Here is a 20,135-nt window from a genome sequence, read left to right as displayed (position 1 = left end):
CTGGAGTGGGTTGCCATGCCCCACTTCAGGGGATATTCCCCAGCCAGAGATGGAACCTTCATCTCCTGCATTGGCAGGTGGGTTTTGTTGTTTTTTTTTTTAATCACTGCGCCACCAGGGAATCCGGGGTGGTGGTAGATGTCAGTGATTTGGCTTTACCAAGCCTGTGCAGATAAGGCAACCCAAGTCTGTTTCAATAACAGATCTAGGATAACAACCCCCATCCTCTGAATTCCAGCTAGTGAGATTGCTGCCTGCGGGGCATAAGTGAGGCCAGGCCAGGCTCTGAAGACGGGGGTGGTGCAGGGGGGCTATAGGCCCCATGGCCTAAGGGCAGCCAAGCAGTCGCGGGGACGTGTCCCGACTGGGACTAGCAGCGAGACTTTTGTCGCCGTCAGTGCCTGGGGGCGGAGGCGGGAGACCGCTGGACAGCGAGCAAGCCCCGGGGGGCGCCTCCGGACAATTCCATCAACATGGGCAGGGGCGGGGCTTGGCGGCTGCCCTGCATTTCCGGGGACGCGGCGCCAGACCGAGGGTATTTGCGGGGACATCCCGGGTGCCCGGGAAGTGCGTCGGGCGGGGCCTGGAAGCAGGGACGAGTCTGGGAACAGCGAGAAGAAGGGCCGCCCCGCCGCGCGGAGGTGACCCTGTGGTGGGCGGTGGTGGCGCGCGGGCCGCGACTCTCAGGTAGGCGAAGGGCACAGGGCGGGCGGGAACGGCGGCCCCGGGAGGAGGAGATCGGAAGTGGGGAGGCCACCCCGCGGCAGCCGCCGCCCCGGCCCCCCACTTCCCGCCGGGCCCCTCTCCCAAACGGCGCCACCTGCACGCTCTGATGGGCACCCGCGCCGCCACTGGGGGAGCCTGTTGTCATGGGAACGCGGGAGGCTGGGCCCATGTTCCCATGGCCACCCAGGGCCTCTGGGCCAAAACTGCAACTCAGAGGCATTGATCCTCCTGGAGGCAGATAATTAGGAATTTGGGGAAGGCCCGGGCCCCTCCTCATATGGCCCTGGCTATGACCCTTGAATCGGGTTCTTTGTCATAGCTTCTACTCTCTGAGTGACAACGTGGATGTAGGGGTTAGGAGAGAAGGGAAGTTGGGGTCTTGGAAACCGAGGGTGCCCTAGTGGACTCTCTGGAACCATCTTGGTCTGGCAAAAAGCGTCAGGGGCCTGGGTCACCTGAGTAAGGTCATCGATCTCTACTCACATTTCCTCACCAGTAATATGTTGTTTGGCTTATGAATTGCAAGTTTCTTATAAGGGTCGAATGCCGTAAGGACTGGGAAGTGCACAATTAAGATATTTTTTTGCCCAGAGATGGTTTAGCCTTTGGTTTAGAAATCTACCCAGTCCCACCCCCTTATTTTCATAGGCGAAATAGAATCCAGGGAAGTTAAATTACTTCCCAAGACGATAATGATTTGGGAAGGTCAGGATTTGAACCCAGTTTCCTGACTTTCAGGCTGGGCGATTCTTTGCACTGGTGCTTATTATTACTAAAGTTCAGGGAAATCTGAGAAGAAGGAGGTGGCAGAGGATGAGACGGTTAGATCGCATCACTGACTCAATGAACGTGAATTTGAGCAAACTCCGGGAGATAGTGTAGGACAGGGGAGCCTGGTGTGCTGCAGTCCATGGGGTCTCAAAGAGTCAGACACAGCTTAGCAACTGAACAACAGCAACAGGGAAATCTGGGATGTGTCTCTTCGCAACTGGGGCTCAGACTTTTGGGGTCAGGCGGTCTAAAGATTAGGACATTGGCAGTGGGTGAACTGAAGATGGGGAATGGAGGCTGACATCTTGGGGAAAACAGAGTTTCTCTCCCTGGTCCTATACCTTGGAACTCTTGCTTTAATGTATCATCTGATGGGATTGCCCTAAAAAAACCCCAGGAAACAAGCATTCAGCAGCTTTCCAAAATACTGTCTCTTGTGAAGCCAAGAAATCTGTTGAGACTGTGTGAGCAAGAAATCCTTTGGCTGCCCTAAAGCAGGGAAGTGGGACTTCCCACATCAGAGAGGTGCCTTTCCTTTGAAAAGGTTAAGAGGAAGGTGGAAAAAAAGATCCAGGAAGGAACACTTGGATGAATCATTTGGAAATGATTTGAGACAGTCAGCTAGAACAGAAAATTCACTTATTCACTTTAGTAAACATTTACTGAGAATGAAAGTCGCTCAGTCGTGTCCAGCTCTGCAACCCCATGAACTGTCGCCCACCAGACTCCTCTGTCCATGGGATTCTCCAGGCAAGAATACTGGAGTGGGTAGTCATTACAGTAGTGGGTAGACATTACCTTTTCCGGGGGATCTTCCCTACCCAAGGATCAAACATTGCATTGCAGGCTGATTCTTTGCTATCTGAGCCACCTGGGCGCCTGCTATTTCCAAACTCTTCCCTGGGGATGGAGATTTAAAAACCTGAGTTATGAAGGCCTAGTCCCTGCACTCAAGGAGCTTGTAGTAGAAGAGAGGGATGAGATGTGTAAATGAGTATTTCACTACAGAATCATGAGTGCCTTAATGGAAATCTGAGCAGAGTGCAGAGGCAGCTCAGGAGCCACTCCAGAAATGGCAGTTGAAGATGGCACAATTTTAGCCTTCGAAGCCTGGCAGCATGTCTGGAGCTCTGCCAGGCTGGCCCTTTGTTGGAGACAAAGGAATAAGTGAGTTAAAGTGTCTAAAGAAATGTGGACAAGAATGGGTATTCTCTGGGAAGAAGAGTTTAAGGAATCTTGATGAACTGGAAGCTCTGTGAAGGCAGAACCATATCAGTTTCTTCAACTTCAGCGATGCTGAGAAGGCAGCAAGGGCACAAGAAATATTGAGTGAGTGAAAGAAGAAGGGGAAAAAGGGGTAGGGAGAGAGGGAGGAAAATACAGTAGCTTATGTTATCAAGAGGGGGATGGTTATAGCTTGAGACAAAACCCTGGTTGAAATTCTACCGTACGTAGAGCATCTCCACGGGGTTCTGGAGTCTGATCCAATTTCTGGTCCTTGTACTGACTTGTCACATATGTGACCTTAGCTAATCCCCGAACCTCTCTCTGCCCCCATTTCTCAACTATAAAGCGGGAATATCATAATTCCTGTTTCATCTTGTTGTGAGATGTAAGTAAATGATTGGGTATAAAAAAGCTCAGCTCAGTGGCTTGCTTATAGATAGTACTCAATAAGTGTTAGCCTTATAAATGTCAGCTTTGCTTTAGGTGGGCGTGCATGCTTAATCAAATCCGACTCTCTGCGACCCCATGGACTATAGCCCACCAGGCTCCTCTGTTCATGGGATTTTTCAGGCAAGAATACAGGAGTGAGTTGCCATTTCCTCCTCCAGGGGATCCTCCCAACCCAGGGATTGAACCCAAGTTTCCTGTGTCTCCTGCATTAAAGGCAGATTCTTTCCTGGCTGAGCCATTGGGGAAGCCCTTAGGTGGGCATAATTTGCCTGAAAATTCATGTCAAGGTATATAAATAACTCTATAAAGACTAATTCTGAAAGTTCCTGTGTCTTCAGACAAAAACACCCCAAAGAAATTATCTTCACTTTTTTTGTGTTGGGGAGGGGAGGAGGGCAACAATCTCTTTGAAATCAAATAAAAGCTCTGATTGCTGTCATCATTCTTGGGGTTCACAGCTCACTGAAGCCGACTCTGTTGGTTAAGGGACTCCTTGCTCTGCTCCACTGCTCACAGGCTGTAAGGAAAGAGTGAAGGCAGTGTTCATAGAGGAAAAGTCTGAGAGGAGCAAGGTGGGTCTGCTCCCTTGCAGAGAGGACTGGGTGGATCAGGCCCTGGGTCCAGGCCCCTTAGAGCCCCTCCTTATTTATTTATTTAATATTTTTGTTTATTTATTTGGCTGTGGCGGGTCCTACTTGCGACATGTGGGATCTTCAGTCTTAGTGTTGGCATATGTAATCTTTAGCTGTGGCATGTGGGATCTAGTTCCCTGACCTGGGGTTGAACCTGGGCCCCCTGCATTGGGAGATCAGTAACCACTGAACCACCAGGCAAGTCCTCCTTCCCCAACTCCTTTGCTAGAACTGAGCTGCGCCCACTCAGAGCCTTATGGTGTCCTGCCGCCTGGTGCTCAGCACTGGGGTGCTGCCAGGCATCCCAGGAGTCTCGAGCCTGGGTAGCTGCTGTGTTAGATCCCTGTCTGACCCTGGATCTGGGGTGCTACCTGCACGCCGACTTTTTGTGAGCATTTTGTTCTGGTGCCATGGTCTACGCCGGCAGGTGGGCACACCGCGGCAGTAACACATTCCTCCTTCCATTCTGTCAGAGCAGTCTTTGGAGCCACAGGAAATCAGTGGAACCCACCCTTCCATCCCCCTCCCAATGGGCTCACCTGTCTAGGCCCACTCTCCGAAGGCAGTGCTGGGACCAACAGCAAGGCTCTCTTGGAGTAAGAGCCGGAGCCACCAGGTGACCTAAGGTGACGGAACCACGGGGGTCGGAGGGCCCCACCTCTTTGGGACGAGAGAGCCTTGGTTCCCTGGATAGGAAGGTTCCTTCCCGGGAGTGATGAAGGGCCTTGGCTAGATCTTCTCTCCCTCCATGTAGCAATGGTCAGGGGTCTAGGGCTCAGAGTGGGACTTAAAGAGGAAGAACTGGGGGACAAATGGAGAGGTAGATTCCTGGTTTCTCAAGATCTTGGGACTGGAAGGGCCTCATAAGCCAGACTTGAAACCAGACTGTCCTGGAGGCTTATGCTCCTTGCTTCCCATCCTCACCCGGCCTAGGATATCTGCCTCATACGTCTGAGTGGCTGCAGCGGTTTCAGGGGAAAGAGAGTCACTGGACAGTAATTGTGCCCCTTCGGGGTGACAGGTGCTACGCGTCAGCCAGGCCAATCAGCCAGGCTTTCCAGGCCCCCTGGAGGACAGGCCTGGGGGCCCAGGCAGACAGCCCCTCTGGAACTTGCGTTGGGAGCACGGGCATGATGGTGGCAACCTACCGTGTTCTACCGTGTCGAGCCAGGGACAAGCTGAGCCTGGCTGGTTGCGCCACAGCCCTGTGGGGCAGGGGGGTCCCCTCCCAGGGAGCGGCCAGCTCAGGCCCCGACAGGCCCCGGTGGGGGTGGCGCTCGGGCGCAGCAGGCGCACCCAGGGCCTGGGCCGGGAGGGCCGGTTCCTTCTCCCCGTGAGACTTGCAGCCTCAGCACTGGGTTGGTAGGAGGTGGCCGAACCTGAGCAGGGAGCCCAGAAAAGGGTCCTCTAGCTTGGACGTTGTAGGATGGTTGTGGCCTCGTTTAGGTAAATGAGGCGAACCCGTAATACAACGCGCGTGGCTTTGTTTGCTGGGCTTTCACCATGCGCAGCACTGCCTGTCGCCTCGTGCGCCCTGTCTCCTCAGCTCTCCTGACAGCCCAGGCAGTACTGTTAGCATTCCCATCTCACAGATGGGGAAGCTGAGGTTCTGAGAGATCCCGTGGCTTGCTACAGTCCCCCAAATAACAGATGGTGCTGAAATTCTACTTCTTATGGAAGAACTGGTGTGCTTCATCCCTGGATTCAAACCACTTCGCAGATCAAGAAACATAACGGACGGGGACTTCCCTGGTGGCCCAGTGGCTAAGACTCCGTGCTCCCAATGCAGGCGACCTGGGTTCAATCCCTGGTCAAGGAACTAGATCCCACATGCTGCCACTAAGACCTGGGACAGCCAAATAAGTAAATAAACATTTCTGAAAAAGAGACATAAGGGATCAGTGGAGAGGAGCACAGTTTGCAGAACAGAGATGAGGCCGTTTACATTCATTGCTAGACCCTGGTTAAAGTTGCTGGTGAGACTCGAAGGCAGTGTCCGTGCTGGCCCCGTGAGTGCCCTCCGCTGCAGAGGGTACTGCCCCAGGGACACTCCCAACCCCCGAGATCTGGAAGTCATTGGCCGATTTAAAAGCACACGCAGGGTGTGCCAGCTGGTGTCGCTTTCTCATCAAAATGTATTGATGCTGCAGCCCAACCCCTAGGGAGGAGACAGCCGCATTGTGCCCATCTGGGCAGGGAGGGGAGCTGCAGCTGCAAGTTGGCATGAGAGGAGGGCTCAGGACAACGAGGGGATGGTGGCAGGGGGCCAAGGCCCGGGGAGCTGGGCTACCGCCAGTGCGTGTCTGCGAGGCCTTGCTGGGCAGCCTGCCAGCCAGAACCCAGAGATGGGAGGAGCTTGAGTGCTACTCCAGGACGGGGCGGGGGAGACCTTGGGTTCAAGCTCCACTGGGCTTGGCAAGAGGCCCCTCCTCCACGGCCGGGAAACAGCAAAGCCATGACTCCCAGAGTAGGACTGTGTGAGAGCCAGGATCCCCTGGGTGGAAATGAGAGCCGGCAGGCCGGGCTAGGGGCAGGCTGGCAGGAGCCATCCGTGCCCCAGGTCAGGGCTGGCCTATGCCTGGGCGGAGGCTGTACCTATAGATGATTAATGAGTACTGACGGCTCAAGAGGCTGACTGTGGTCTGGATGAACCATTGCACGGCCAGCACTTGCCCTGAGCCCACACTGCCTTATTCCTTTGTAACTGAGCAGGTTACAGCGGCCTTATATTTTTAGCCACACTTTGCTTTATTTTCTCTTGTGTGTGTGCATGCTAGGTCGCTTCAGTTGTGTCCAACTTTTTGCAGCTCCATGGACTGTAGCCTGCCAGGTTCCTCTGTCCATGGGATTCTCCAGGCAAGAACACTGGAGTGGGTTGCCATGCCCTCTTCCAGGGGATCTTTCTGACCCAGGGATCAAATCCATGTCTCTTGTGTCTCCTGCATTGGCAGGTGGGTTCTTTACCACTAGCACCACCTAGAAAGCCTCATTTTCTCTTGTAGCCTTTCTTATTTCTCTTCACCTCCTCCCCCTGATATGTGCATGCTAAGTTGCTTCAGTGTTGTCCAACTCTTTGAGACCCCACGGCCTGCTAAGCTCCTCTGTCCCTGGGATTCTCCAAGCAAGAATACTGGAGTGGGTTGCCATTTCATATTCCAGGGATTTTCCCAACACAGGGATGTAACCTGCACCTCTTATGTTTCCTGCTTTGGCAGGTGGGTTCTTCACCACCTAGAAAACCTGGAAAAGATCCCCTCCCATCCCCTCCCATCCCCACCCCCAACTCCAGCCCATAGCTAGTCTCATTTTCTTCTTTCACCTGATCCTGCAGATGAGGTGTTTTATTATTATTTTTATTATATTTTTACCTTTTGGTCTCCTTGCTTACCCCCACCCCCACCCCATGATAATAGGTATAAGGTAGAAATTTACATACAGGAAAATGCATAGATCTTCAGTGTACAGCTCAAAAAATTTTAATCTGTTTACACTTGGGAAACCAACATCCTAATTAAGATACAAAATACTCTTGTCATCCCTAAAGTTTCCTTGGCTGCCTATGAGACATGTGGCCCCATTTTGTCTGGCCTCTTTGCATGTATTCCTGTGCATATTTTGGGCTTTCCCAGTGGCTCAGCTGGAAAAGAATCTGCCTGCAATGCGGGAGACCTGGGTTTGATCCCTGTGCACATTTTACCTCTCCTTCTTGCTTTTTATCCTTCTGATGTGTGTGGTAGTGTGTACAGGAGAGAGAACCTCAGAGAGAGAGAGAGAAGGAAGGAGAGAGAGGATGGATGGGGAATGACTGTGTGAATGTGGACAGAGAAAGGAAGCCAGACTTGACTGCATCTTCCTGGCTGGGGGCACAGAGGAAGCGTTGGTTTTCGCTTTGTCTCTTTCTATACTCTTTCCAAGTGGCCCCCCTGAGCTCTTTATAAACACCGGCGTTCTGGCTGAGAAAGACTTGCCTACATCCAAGGGTGGCAAAGGGGAACAGGAGACACAGTGTTGGCCTGGGAACCACTCTTCAGCCCACAGGAAGTCAGCTCAAATGAGGTTTTTCTCTGTCAGTTATCCTCCTTTTTTTTTTTTTTTTCACCCTGGGGAGAACAAATTAGCATGCCAGCGGAAGACAGGGGAGCCCACAAGGTCCAAGGCCGCCGTGCTGGGACATGAGTTAGAGGGCTTGTCTCCAGGCCAACAGGTGGGGCCCTCATTTTGTCCGCCCCGTGGAGGTCCTACTGGAGTGCCATGTGAGGCAGTGGGGGTTCAGGGGCAAGACCCGTCACTGTCTTCAAGGGGCTTGCACTGGGTTGGCAGAAGACACACGGAGTGTTTGAGTAGGATATAACTAACTACCAAGTGAGACTGCATCAGCCCCTGCCTCCTCTCAGAGATGAGCACTAAAGTTAAGACAACCCATGTGTTGCCAAGACACTCGGGCAAACCAGCCTGGTTGGTGCTTGAGGGGAGACCTGACATGGAGATTCAGGCACTCATCAAATTCTAATCAAACATATGCCACTCATCAGGCCCTGTTCTAGGTAATAGCAGTAAGCAGAAGATAGAAGGAAACACTATAGTTAGTTGTCATCATTCAGTAGCTAAGTGGTGTCAGACTTTGACCCCATGGACTGCAGCATACCAGGCTCCTCTGTCCTCTACTATCTCCCAGAGTTTGCTCAAATTCATGTCCATTAAGTCAGTGATGCCATGTAACCATCTCATCCTCTGCCACCCACTTCTTTTGCCTTCAATCTTTGCCAGTATCAGGGTCTTTTCCAATGAGTCAGTGCTATAGCTATAGCTAGGACCTTGATTTCAGCAAGATTTCTTATAATTGTTTCATATTATTATTATTGTTGTTGTTATTATTTTTTTTGGCCATGCTATGTGGCTTGTTGGATTTTAGTTCCCTGACCAGGAATTGAACCCAGCAAGACTGCGGAGTCCTAACCACTGGATTGCCAGGGAAGGCCCTCATATTATTCTTATGGATAATATGAAGAAATGTGGGCTGAATGGTGCGGTAAGGAAGACACCATAGCTAACATGTGATTCAGCCTACAAAGGATATTGATCAGTTTCAACCTGGATGGAGGTCTCCAGTAGGCTCTGTTTTTGGAAGTGTCTCCCTCAATTTTTCCCTGCAAATTTATAAAACACCCATAACTTTCTATATTAACCACTTGTTAAAACTCTGCCACAGTAGCACTCACACTCTTTCTAATACACAAATGCACACTCACAACCCACTTGTTTAGGCCTAATCATATGAAAGTAAGTTGTAGACATCATGATAGTTCATGTCGACAAACCTCAGCAGGCGTCTCCAAACAACAACGACATTCTCCTAAGAACACAGTACCATTATTGTACCTAAGAAAATGAACAATAATGCCATAATATCATCTAATACACAGTGCATGTTAAATTTTCTCAATTGCTCTGTGGCTTTCTTTTTTTTCCCTTCAGGATTTCAACCAAGGTTCACATATTGCATTTGATTATCATGTCTTTTTCGTTTTCTATCCTAAAACAGTTCTCTTGTCCTTTTTGTCTTTTCATCAGTTTGACCTTTTTGAAGAACCCAAGCTATTTGTCTTGTACAAGCTGAATGTTTCCTATTGCGTCCTCATTATTAGATCTGGGTTACATACTTTTGATACAATTGTTGATGAGTTGTGTATTTTTTATTGAATCATATCAGGAGGTGAATAGTATCAGGTAGTCCCACTACCAATGATGTTACTTTTGGCCACTTGATTAATATAGTGGCCACTGGGGGAAAAAAAAGATAGTGGCCACCAGTGTGCTCCCTGAGAGAAGCATTTTCCCACTGGTCATTAGTAAGTCATCTGCGGGACAGACTTTGAGACTTTGTTTCCTTTTTGTTTTTGGCTGTACCAGGCAGCATGTAGGATTTTAGTTCCCCAACCAAGGATCGAACCCACTCTTCCTAGACTGGAAGCTTTGAATCTCAGCCACTGGACAACCAGGGAAATCTCAGAGATCTTGTTAACGTAGTTTCCTAAGAATCTTCCACCCAAAGGTTTAGCATCCATTAGTTACCCTTGCTTGAATCTAGATTTTCTAAGTCTATCATTTCCTCTACGTCTATCAGGCAGCACTTTTCTATAGAGAAAAATCATCCTTTCTAGCCCTTTTTCTTTTTTCTCTCTGCTTTGCTGAGTTTTACTGTAGACTAATGGATTGTTTTATTTTTATGCATTAGAATCCATTACTTCATTATGCTTTCTGATGCTCAAATTGTCCTAAGTTTGGTCATCAAGCTGGCCCTATATCCTTTTGACATGACCCCATTAGTCTTTAGTCCCTTCCTTGTTTTCCGGCCCAATGCAACGTCCCAGGTTCACCTTGTACTTTCCCTTTCATTTCTCCAAGGAGTTCTGTCGCCTTTTATTGAAGAGTGATATTTAGAAACCAAGAAGTGGGTGCTAGGTCTGCTCATCTAATATTTTTATCAGTGACTTGAATAATGGTCAAGAATGCTTATCAGATTTATAGATGACTCAGAACTGGGAGGGGAAGCCAATTGCATGATAGAATCAATATTCACAATGACCTCAATAGGATGAGATCTGGACCAGAACCAAAAGATTTAAAGGAGATCAATACAAAGTCTTATGCATAGGTTAAAAAAGTTAACTGCATCATTTCTGGTTTCAGGGAATTCCAAACCAAAGTTGAATATCAATAAGGAGCTCTAGCTGTTAGTTGACATGGGACAGCAGTATTCCGTGACTCTGAGGCTGCGTTCATTTATTCATTCACTCAGCCAGTACTGACTGAGGGTTAACCATATGGCAGGCACTGTTCTAGAGGCTATGGATAGCTTATTTACCAAGCCAAAGGAGCAAAAATACTTGCCTTCCTCAGTCAACACTTCTTGAGGGTGAGAAGGCAGGTGGGAGGTTCAGACAATAAAGAAAAACCACAACAAATAAGCCAATCATATAGTGTATTAGAAGATGATGAGCACTTCGAAAAAACATCTCAGGGAAAGGGGAATATTGGGGGAACTTCGGATTCTTCAAGAAGGTGATCTTTTTTTCTTTTTTTTAATTGGAGTATAATTGATTTACAATGTTGTTTTAGTTTCAAGAGCACAGAAAAGTGAATCTTTTATACAAAATCATGCATCCACTCTTTTTTAGATTTTTTTTTCCCATATAGGTCATTACAGAGTATTGTGTAGAATTTCCTGTGCTATACAGTAGGTCCTTATTAGTTATCTGTTTTGTACATAGTGGTGTGTATGTGTCAGCCCCAATCTTCCAGTTTATCCCGCCCTCCCCTCTACCCTGCAACCGTAAGTTTATCTTCTATATCTGTAACTCTATTTCAGTTTTGTAGATAAGTTCATTTGTAGCCTTTTTATATTTATTTTTAATTGGAGGATAATTGCTTTAAATGTTGTATTGGTTTCTGCTGTATAACAAAGTAAATCAGCCTCAAGTGTACATATAGCCCTTCCCTCTGGAACCTCCATCTCACCCCCTATCTCACCCTCTAAGTTGTCACAGAGCGCTGGGCTGAGCTCCTAGTGTTACACAGCAGCTTCCTATTAGCTATCTGTTTACGTATGGTGATGTATAGGTTTCAGTTCATTCCACCCTCTCCTTCCCAGCTGTGTCCACAAGTCTGTTGTAGCCTTTTTTTAGATTCCATATATAAACAATATCATGTGATATTTGTCTTTCTGTCTGACTTAACTTCACTCAGTATGATAATCTCAAGGTGCATCCATGTTGCTGCAAATGGCATTATTTTGTTCTTTTTTTATGACTAAGAAGGTGATCTTTGAGAAAGATTTGAAGGAAACGAGGAACTCAATCACTTTCTGGGTAGAGAACTCCAGGCAGAGGGAGGAGCCAGGGCAAAGGTCTTAACTCAAGAGTGTTCGTCCACACGAGTGCCTGGGGTAGAGTGAGTGAGGGGTGGGGAGAGCAGTGGATGATGCAGTGGGTGTGGGGCTGAGGTAACCTGGAGCCTTGCCCACCACTGTAAGGAACCACTGGAGGGTTCTGAGCACAGGAGTGCCATGACCTGACTTTGGTTTTGAAAAACTCGCTCTGGCTGCTGAGTTGAGAAGAGATTGAGAACTGCTCAAGGGTAGTCAAAGTGAAAGTCGCTCAGTCGTGTCCGACTATTTGTGACCACATAGGTTACAGTCCATGGAATTCTCCAGGCCAGAATATTGGAGTGGGTAGCCGTTCCCTTCTCCAGGGGATCTTCCCAACCCAGGGATCGAACTCAGGTCTCCCGGATTGCAGGCAGATTCTTTACCAGCTGAGGCACCAGGAAAGCCCAAGGGTAGTCAAAGCTATGGTTTGGAATCCAGTAGCCGCGTACGGATGTGAGAGCTGGACAATAAAAAAGGCTGAGCACTGAAGATGCAATGCTTTCAAATTGTGGTGCTGGAAAAGACTCTTGAGAGTCCCTTGGACAGCAAGGAGATCAAACAAGTCAATCCTAAAGGAAATCAACCCTGAATATTCATTGGAAGGACTGATGCTGAAATTAAAGCTCCAATACTTGTGCCACCTGATTCGAAGAGCTGACTCATTGGAAAAGACCCTGATGCTGGGAGAGATTGAAAGCAGGAGGAGAAGGGGACGACAGAGGATGAGATGGTTGGCTGGTATCACCGACTCGATGGACGTGAGTTTGAGCAAACTCAGGAAGTTGGTGATGGACAGAGAAGCCTGGCATGCTGCACTCCATGGGGTTGCAAAGAGTCAGACATGACTGAGCGACTGAACAATAACAAGGGTAGAAACTTCCCAGGTGGTGCTAGCGGTAAAGAACCTGCCTGAACACAGGAGATGCCAGAGATTCCGGTTCGATCCCTGGGTTGGGAAGATCCCTGGAGTAAGAAATGGCAACACACTCCTTTTCTTGCCTGGAAAACTCAGGGACAAAGAAGCCTGGTGGGCTACAGTCAATGGGGTCACAAAGAGTCGGACACGAGGAGCGGGCAGTAACTGGGACCCCAGGAGGTGGTAAGTGGTCAGATTATAGATTTGCTAGTGGATTGAGTATGAGGAGCAAGAGAAGAGAAAGGAATTAAGGTTTTTTTTTTTTTTTTTTTGGAATTAAGGTTTTTAACCTGAGCAATTCAAAGACAGACTTGCCATTAAATGGGATGGAGGAGGCTCACATTAATGGAGCATCTGGAACCACACTGAATTTTAGATACCTATCAGATAAGACAGCCTTGTAGAAATGTCAAGGCCATTTGGAATTTAGGACAAAGGTCCTAGGTTACAGGGCTTCTCGGGTGGCATAGTGGTAAAGCATTCACCTGCCAATGCAGGAGGCTCAGGTTCGATCCCTGGGTTGAGAAGATCCCCTGGAGGAGGAAATGGCAACTCACTCTAGTATTCTTGCCGGGGAAAATCCCACGGACAGAGGAGCCTGGTGGGCTACAGTCTGTGAGGTCACAAAGAGTCCAACATGACTGAGTGACTGAGCACATAGCTAGCTACAGATAGAAGAATGGATATCACTGACTAAAGATGTTTCGACACCATTGATACAGCAGATTGTCCCAGGCCTGGGTAATGCGAGAACTACGGGTAGTGGGTGCTGCCCACGTGCCAGGCGGAATTCTGTGTTCAGTGCTGGACGACCCTTTAAAAAGGGTGCCACCAGTCTAGAAGGTGGAGATACAGAGATCATGGAAGCTTGGGTGTTCATGAGGAGACCTGGGACCATGTGAGCACTGAGCCCCCCCCTTGTCAGTCACCCTGTGGGAGGCCCTGGGAATAGGGTGAGAGCCAATGATGCTGGCTCTGAGAAAGCTCATTGTGGGCTGGGGGTGAAGAGGAACTTTCCAGTCATTGCAGCTAATTCCTGGAGAAACTGTCCCTACTGCCATGGAAATGACTGGCAGAGGTTTCCCAAGTCCTTTTGACTTGGACTACAGGAAGAATTACATTTTGCTGTGATCCTGTGCAAGGGCTTCCCCGGGTGGCGCTATTAGTCAAGAACCCTCCTGCCAATGCAGGAGACATAAGAGACACGGGTTTGATCCCTGAGTTGGGAAGATGCCCTGGAGGAGGGCATGGCAACCCACTCCAGTATTCTTGCCTGGAGAATCCCATGGACAGAGGGCCTGGAGGGCTACAGCCCATGGGGTCGCAGAGTCAGACGCGACCCAAGCAACAGCACCACAGGATGCATGCACGGGATCCTGTGCTCAGTTGAGAAAAGCTGAACCAGGCTTCCTGAATTTTCCTTATCCTTTCTACGATCATTGCACTTCGGTATCTTCCATTCAGTTTCTTTGTTGTTAATGTTGATAGGGATTCACTAACTTGATTTCAGGATCCACTAAGGGATCCTGTTCGCAGTTTGAAACCCCTGGTCTCAGCACTACTGAACTCCACCCCTGGGGACTCAGACCGCGGGAGGACCGGGGGTGGGTGCCTCTGGGATTCCAGCCTTAGGGAGTACTATCCGCTGCCAGGCCACGTGCAATTGTGGAGAAAGTCTCACGTCCTTGGCAGTACATTAAATCCTATTATCCCACTTAAGCTAATTTTGCCCGGATTCCCCCCCATCCGAGGTCTGGCTTCGTGTGGACAGAATTCCAAGCGTGGATGACCACGCGGGCGTCTAGATTAAGTGTCAAGCCTGGAGTGAACCCTCAGCCAAGACCTAAAGTGGACTGACCCATGCAAAAATTAGGTGCAGAAGCAGCTAGCCCGGAGTCCGCAGCAGCTCGGCGGAGTTCATTTGGTTGCCGACATGTGGGTGCCAGGAGCGCTGGCGGGGGGCGGGGGGGGGCGGTGAGGGGGCGGGGGTCGACAGGGATAAAGGGAGAAGACACGCGCTCACTGTGGAGAGACCCACACGTTTTCCCAAACAAACGCGCTGAGGGTCCCCGAGGGGCCGGAAGGGGCCGGGGCGGCGGTGGGAGGGCCTGAGAGGTAGGGGCGGGGAACCAGGGGTCTGCTCTCCTCCGCGCCCCCGCGCTGCCGCGGCCTCTGCTGCTGCTAATAGCCCGGCTCGGCTCCTGCCTGGCGCGCACCGAGGTAGGTGCACCCCCGCTGGCGCCCCTGGAGCCTCCAGCGCCCAGGAAGGAGGAAGGGGAAAGGGGCGGGTCGGGCCGGGAGCTGAGCCGGGAGGGGTTGGACCAACCGCCCAACTTCCTCCTTCGGCCCCTCCCTGCCGCGCTCGCGGGCGAGCTTCGATCGAGCGGGGCCGGCGGAGGACAGTGGTGCAGGGGAGGGGGCGGGCGGAGGGGCGAGCGTGCGCGCAGCCACGTGACCCCACTTCCCACCCCGCTCCAGCCCCCTAGGTCCGGAGGCGGGGGCGGCCGGCCCACTCCGGGGCCGGACTTCGGGGCGGGGCTGCTGCCCGCGAGTCCCGGAGAGCCACCTGAGCCGAGCTCGGAGGACGCCGTCGCTCCCCGCGGTCCAAGTCCGGCGCGCCGCGATGGGCCGGGGGAGCCGAGCGGCCGCCCCGCTGGGCGCGCTGCCGCCCCTGCTGCTGCTGCTGCTGCCGCTGTTACCGCCGTCTCCCTCTCGGGCGCTCACCCCTCGGATCAGCCTGCCTCTCGGTGAGTGCTGGGCGACCCCGCGGAGGACGCGGCAGGGGTCTGGGGGAGGGGAGGGGGCCGGAGAGGTGGCTCTGGCGGAGGTGGTGGTGACAAAGGAGAGGGGAAGGGAGGGGGTCTGTCGGAGGCTTGGGGTCCATGAGGAGCCCTCCTCCTTCCAGCAAGCTGCTGGGAGGGAGGGAGGAGAGGAGAGGGGAGCTGTGGAACCGCAGGTCTCTTTCTTCCATTCTTTTAATGGGCAGGGAGGGGGTCTTTGGGCCGCTCCGTCGCCCCCTGGTACGGCGCCCTTTCGGCGGTGACGCTACCCCCATGCCCCCCACCCCCGGTGCTGGCTGCCCGCTGGTCCGCCTGCTTGTCTTTGATGCTGACCAGAGTCTGCCGCGGCGCCGCCCCCCTGAGGGCAGCGCGGGGTGGAGGGGCCCTTGATGCCGTCCAGTAAACACTGGGGTTCTGGTGTTACAGCAAGTCAGAGCAGGACTCGGGAACCGCGGCGGGTGCCCCATTCTCCCTCCGCCTTTTCACTCTAGCGAGACGGCGCAGCCTGCGCCCCCTGCCCAGACGTGGTGGGATACCCCCAGGGCCTGGAAGCCACCGCAGGACCCCCACCCCGGAGTCACCCGGGGGCACCATCCTCCTTGGCCAGGTCCCCTGTCTGGTGCTCACATCTGCTTCTCACATCTGGCCCCCTCCCTTCCAGCCCTCCACTCTTCCCGATCCCTACTTCCCCTTTTGTCTGGTTGCTGTTCCAACTCTTTGAAATCAGAAGCACCTGGATTCCAATTCCATTTCTGCCACTGAACAAGTGAGTCCTTTCTCCCCGTGCCCCAGTTTGCTCATCCATAAAATGGACACTGTCATAGGATTTTTTGCGAGGCTATCTTGGAGATTTCATGAGACTAGGCAACATATATAGGTGCCCAACAGATGTTGTTTCTCCAAGCCATTCAACTTGTTGGTTGTCATACTGAGTGAATTAGAATAAAGGATGTATAAAATAGAGTTTACAGATCAAAACTGTACCAGGCTTCCTTGTTTTTACAGCATCTCCACTTCTAAAAGCATTTCATTTACTGGGACTTCCCTGGTTGTCCAGTGGGTAAGACTCAAGAGTTTCCAATGTAGGGGGTGGGGTTCGATCCCTGGTCAGGGAAGTAAGATCCCACATACCTTTCAGTATGGCCAAAAAATTTTTTAAAAGCATTCCATTGACAATAAGAAAGAGGAGCAGAATCGGTCCTTAAAGTAAGTCTGGGTCACTGGGGAAACCCTGTCTGAAACATTGCAGGATAGTACTGAGAAGATGCCCAGAGTTCAAATTCTGCCTCTGCCACTAGGTAATCATGTGACCTTGAGCAAGCTGCTTAACCCCTTTGGGCCTTCATTTCCTCATCTGTAAAACAGAGATAATGATAACACCCACCTCAGAATTGAGAGGATTAAATCAGCTTCTGTTTGAAAAGTCCTTAGGACAGGGCTTGGTACATAAAACCCGCTCCATAAGTGTTAGCTATCATTATTGCCACGTGTCAGCATGGGCTTCGACACATGCTGCCCAGAGCCGGGGTGATTCTGCCCCCGGGGTGGGGGAGGGCCGTGCTGGGGCGTTAGCTTGACCACAGCCCGAAGAGCGCTCCAGCCGGGTGGCTGAGGCTCACAGGTGCATCCGGACCCAGGCCTGCTGCCTTGCTGCCCCTCCCTTTGCGCGATGGTGAGGTGAGGAGGGGCGCAAAGGCTTTGATGGGCTACTTCCGTCCTGGGGAAGCTGGGCCGGCTCATGGGGGTGTGTCAACTGTAGCAGGTATTGGGTCCACCTCTGAAGCTGGCGGGGGACCACTCATAGGGTGATTAACGACAGAGAAGGGAAGGAACGGCGGAGAGGGGAGCTGTGAGGAGGAACTGAGAGGGCCTGCTTCCTGAGAGCGGCTAGAACACTTGGCTGTTAACTGCCCACACCGAAGGCCTGGCCCACGTCCACACATCCGGCCCCGTGGCCAGGCCGTAGTGCAGGCTTCTGTCACACGCCAGCACCCCCTGCGCAGGTCAGCTTGGTGCTGCGGTGTGGGTGTCTGTGTACTCCCACAGTTCGTGTGGTAAAATCCTAACCCCCTAAAAGAAGACACTCAGGCTCACCTGGGAGGACTGTGCAGGTGCATGCATTTGGTTCACGGCACAGAGGCGACCAGCTGAGGGGTTGAGGGCCTGAAACGCAGTTCGTATACTCTGCTTTCCAAGCTGTGGAGCCTCAAGAAAAAGATTTTCCGCTGTGTGCTTGAAGCCGGGTCTATGCAGAGGGGCCCTCTTTTTCTTTTTTTCTTTTAATTAGTTTATTTAATAGGCTGCACCAGGTCTTAGTTGCAGCAAGTCTTCAGGGTTGTTGTGGCACACAGGGTCTTTAGTTGCGGCTTGTGGGATCTAGTTCCCTGATGAGGTAGCGATCCCAGACCCCCAGCGTTGGGAGCGTGCAGTCTTAGCCCCCGGGCCACCAGGGAAGTCCCACCAAAGCCCTGGCATCACTGAGTAGCACCTGAGCTCGTGAGTGTGAGTATCCGCACTTTGCTAAGCTGCATTGCACCCAGAGTGTTCGCCTCCCTGACTTCGCTCCAGGTCGTGAATCCCCACTGCCCCGCTGCCGTCTACATGCAGGTCCTCCCAGCTGCTGGTAGCCCCAGAGGGGAATGCCCTGGGGACTGAGCGGGCGCACCCTCAGAGTGTGGCCTGACGCGGTTTCCTGTCTCATCCCTGGGGGCTCATTAGATATTCCTGGCAGTGAGCCCATGCTGGCCAGGCCTGTGGTGACCATGGGATGTTGGGCTTGAAGCCCCAGGCCCCTCCCTCATGGAGAATACACCCTTCTTCCTGCCACCTGCCCTCACTATTCTGAATTCCTACCGAAACTCCCCAAAGGCCCAGGGTGCCTAGGGCTAATGGCCTGTGTCTGTGGTTTAAAGCAAAATCCTTGAAAGTCTGAGTCTGTGCCCTTTGTATGGAGCCCTGGTTGCTGTTGATCAGCAGCAAATGCCTAGGGCCGTCAGAAGGGGGTGCCCCGCTTGTGGTCTCATCCAGTGATCAGGATGGAGGGAGGAGGACTGGGGGCTCCAGGGTCAGCTCAGGCAGCAGAGGCCTTAAGAGGAAGTCTCTTGTCCCTGTGAAAGGAATGCTTCAAAGGGGAGTGTGGAAACTTGGTTCTATTGCATCAGAGACTGTGTGGTCAGGAAGGGGAGAGATGCGGAGTGGAAACAGGGCCCCGGGTGTGCAGTGCGTCCAGCCTGGCCATGTGGGCAGAAACAAAACAACCTGCTCTTCTGCTTGTGAAAGTCACATTGGGTCCCCTTATTTGGGCAATTAAAGGAGCTATGTATCCCGCCCCCCCCCCCACGCCCCCCCCCCCAGCTGCCTCAGAAGTGCCTGGCTGGAAAACTCTGGACACAGTGTTTCCAATCTAGATTGCACAGAAACCCATAAGCCTGCAAACTTCAGTCAACAAAACCCCATTGAGCAGAGAGGACATGGCATTGGCCTGAATCAGCTGTTTGTCCTCTGACCCCAAGCAGGCACTCAAGGTCATGGCTGCCCTGAGAAGTCCCATGCAAGCCACTCTCTTTCTTTCTTTCTTTCTTTTTGGCCAGGCCACTTGGTTTCTGGGACCCTTCGTTCCCTGACCAGGAATCGAACCCAGGCCCTCGGCAATGAGAACATAGAGTCCTAACCACTGCACCACCAGGGAATTCCCCGAGCGGCTTTCAGAGTCTTTTCCTGGCTGCTTCCTGGCCTCCCTCCTTGAGGTGGCCTCAACTTGAAGGTGAACATTTGTCTTCAGCTCTGTCTGGTGGGCTGGCATCTCCATGGCCCCTCAGCGCCGAGTTGTAACTGTGGGGCTAACAGCCAGCTGACTGCACAACCTGGGGCCAGCGCCTGCCTCTTGCAGGCCCGATTTCACATTGACAAGATGGGAATAATAATAGCAGGACCCACCTCTCCGGGTTCTGAGAGGATTACATGAAATAATGTATGTAAAGTGTTTGGCCTGGTGCCTGGCACGTGCTCCGTCCCCAGTAGAAGGTAGCGGCTTTTTCTGTGGTGGTGATCTCTGCCTGCCTTCTTGGGTGAGGTTATTTGCATCAATTTGGTCGATATAGTCTGAGCGCTGGCTGTCTGTAGGCCCTCTGCTTGCTGCTAAGACCTTCTGGCCCAGGAATGAAGTAGTGCAGACCCCCTGCCTACCCTGGGGGTAGAACAACAAGCAAGTCCATCCTTTCCACACACCTCCCGCCACCACTGCCCTAGGGCTGATCTGAGGCCATCCCTCAGGGTCCTGCTTAACTCAGTCCACCTTTCAAGTGCTCCTGGTTCAGCTCTTTCAAAGTCCTCTTCTGCCCCAGAACCTGGTCTGCCTGGGGCTGGACCACACCTCTCCCTCCTCCCTGCCCCTCGCTGCTTCCACTCTGCCCTCTGAATAACCCACATTTGTCTGGGTGTTGAAATGCCCGTGTGCCAGCCCAGCAAAAAAATACTCTGAGGTTGCGTAACTTGGTCCACAGCTGGATACACCTGCACGTTCATCTCCCAGCATGGAAGGGGGGATGGCACGGGGCCTGGAGAAAAAGCTGGACTCCGGGCATGTCTGTCACTCTTTCCTTTGTCCGCTTCTTAGGACTTGTAAGCCCATTCCCCCATCCCTGGGTGCTTAGGATTGGAAGAGCAGCTTCTGATGTGGTCCTTGAATAAGTAATAGGTTGTGTGTT

At 51.9% G+C, this 20,135-nt stretch overlaps 1 protein-coding gene across 2 annotated transcripts in view; it reads left to right on the top strand.

Annotated features, from left to right (window-relative positions):
• SEMA4B (semaphorin 4B) overlaps nt 1-20,135 on the top strand; it is a 41,924-nt gene continuing 21,789 nt past the window's right edge. Inside the window, exons 1-2 of one of the 2 annotated variants that reach the window (XM_043490180.1) lie at nt 1-77; nt 15,128-15,396. In XM_043490180.1, the coding sequence (XP_043346115.1) occupies nt 16-77; nt 15,128-15,396 (331 nt within the window). In that variant the 5' untranslated portion in view covers nt 1-15. Of the gene's footprint in view, nt 78-509; nt 688-15,127; nt 15,397-20,135 lie in introns of those variants that run through there. The other variant, XM_043490181.1, reaches the window with a different exon arrangement.

This window comes from Cervus canadensis, chromosome 17 (genome assembly GCF_019320065.1).
Source record: "Cervus canadensis isolate Bull #8, Minnesota chromosome 17, ASM1932006v1, whole genome shotgun sequence".
NCBI lineage: Eukaryota > Metazoa > Chordata > Mammalia > Artiodactyla > Cervidae > Cervus > Cervus canadensis.
Note: the sequence above shows the minus strand (reverse complement) of the source record. Positions and strands in the feature narration are given on the sequence as shown.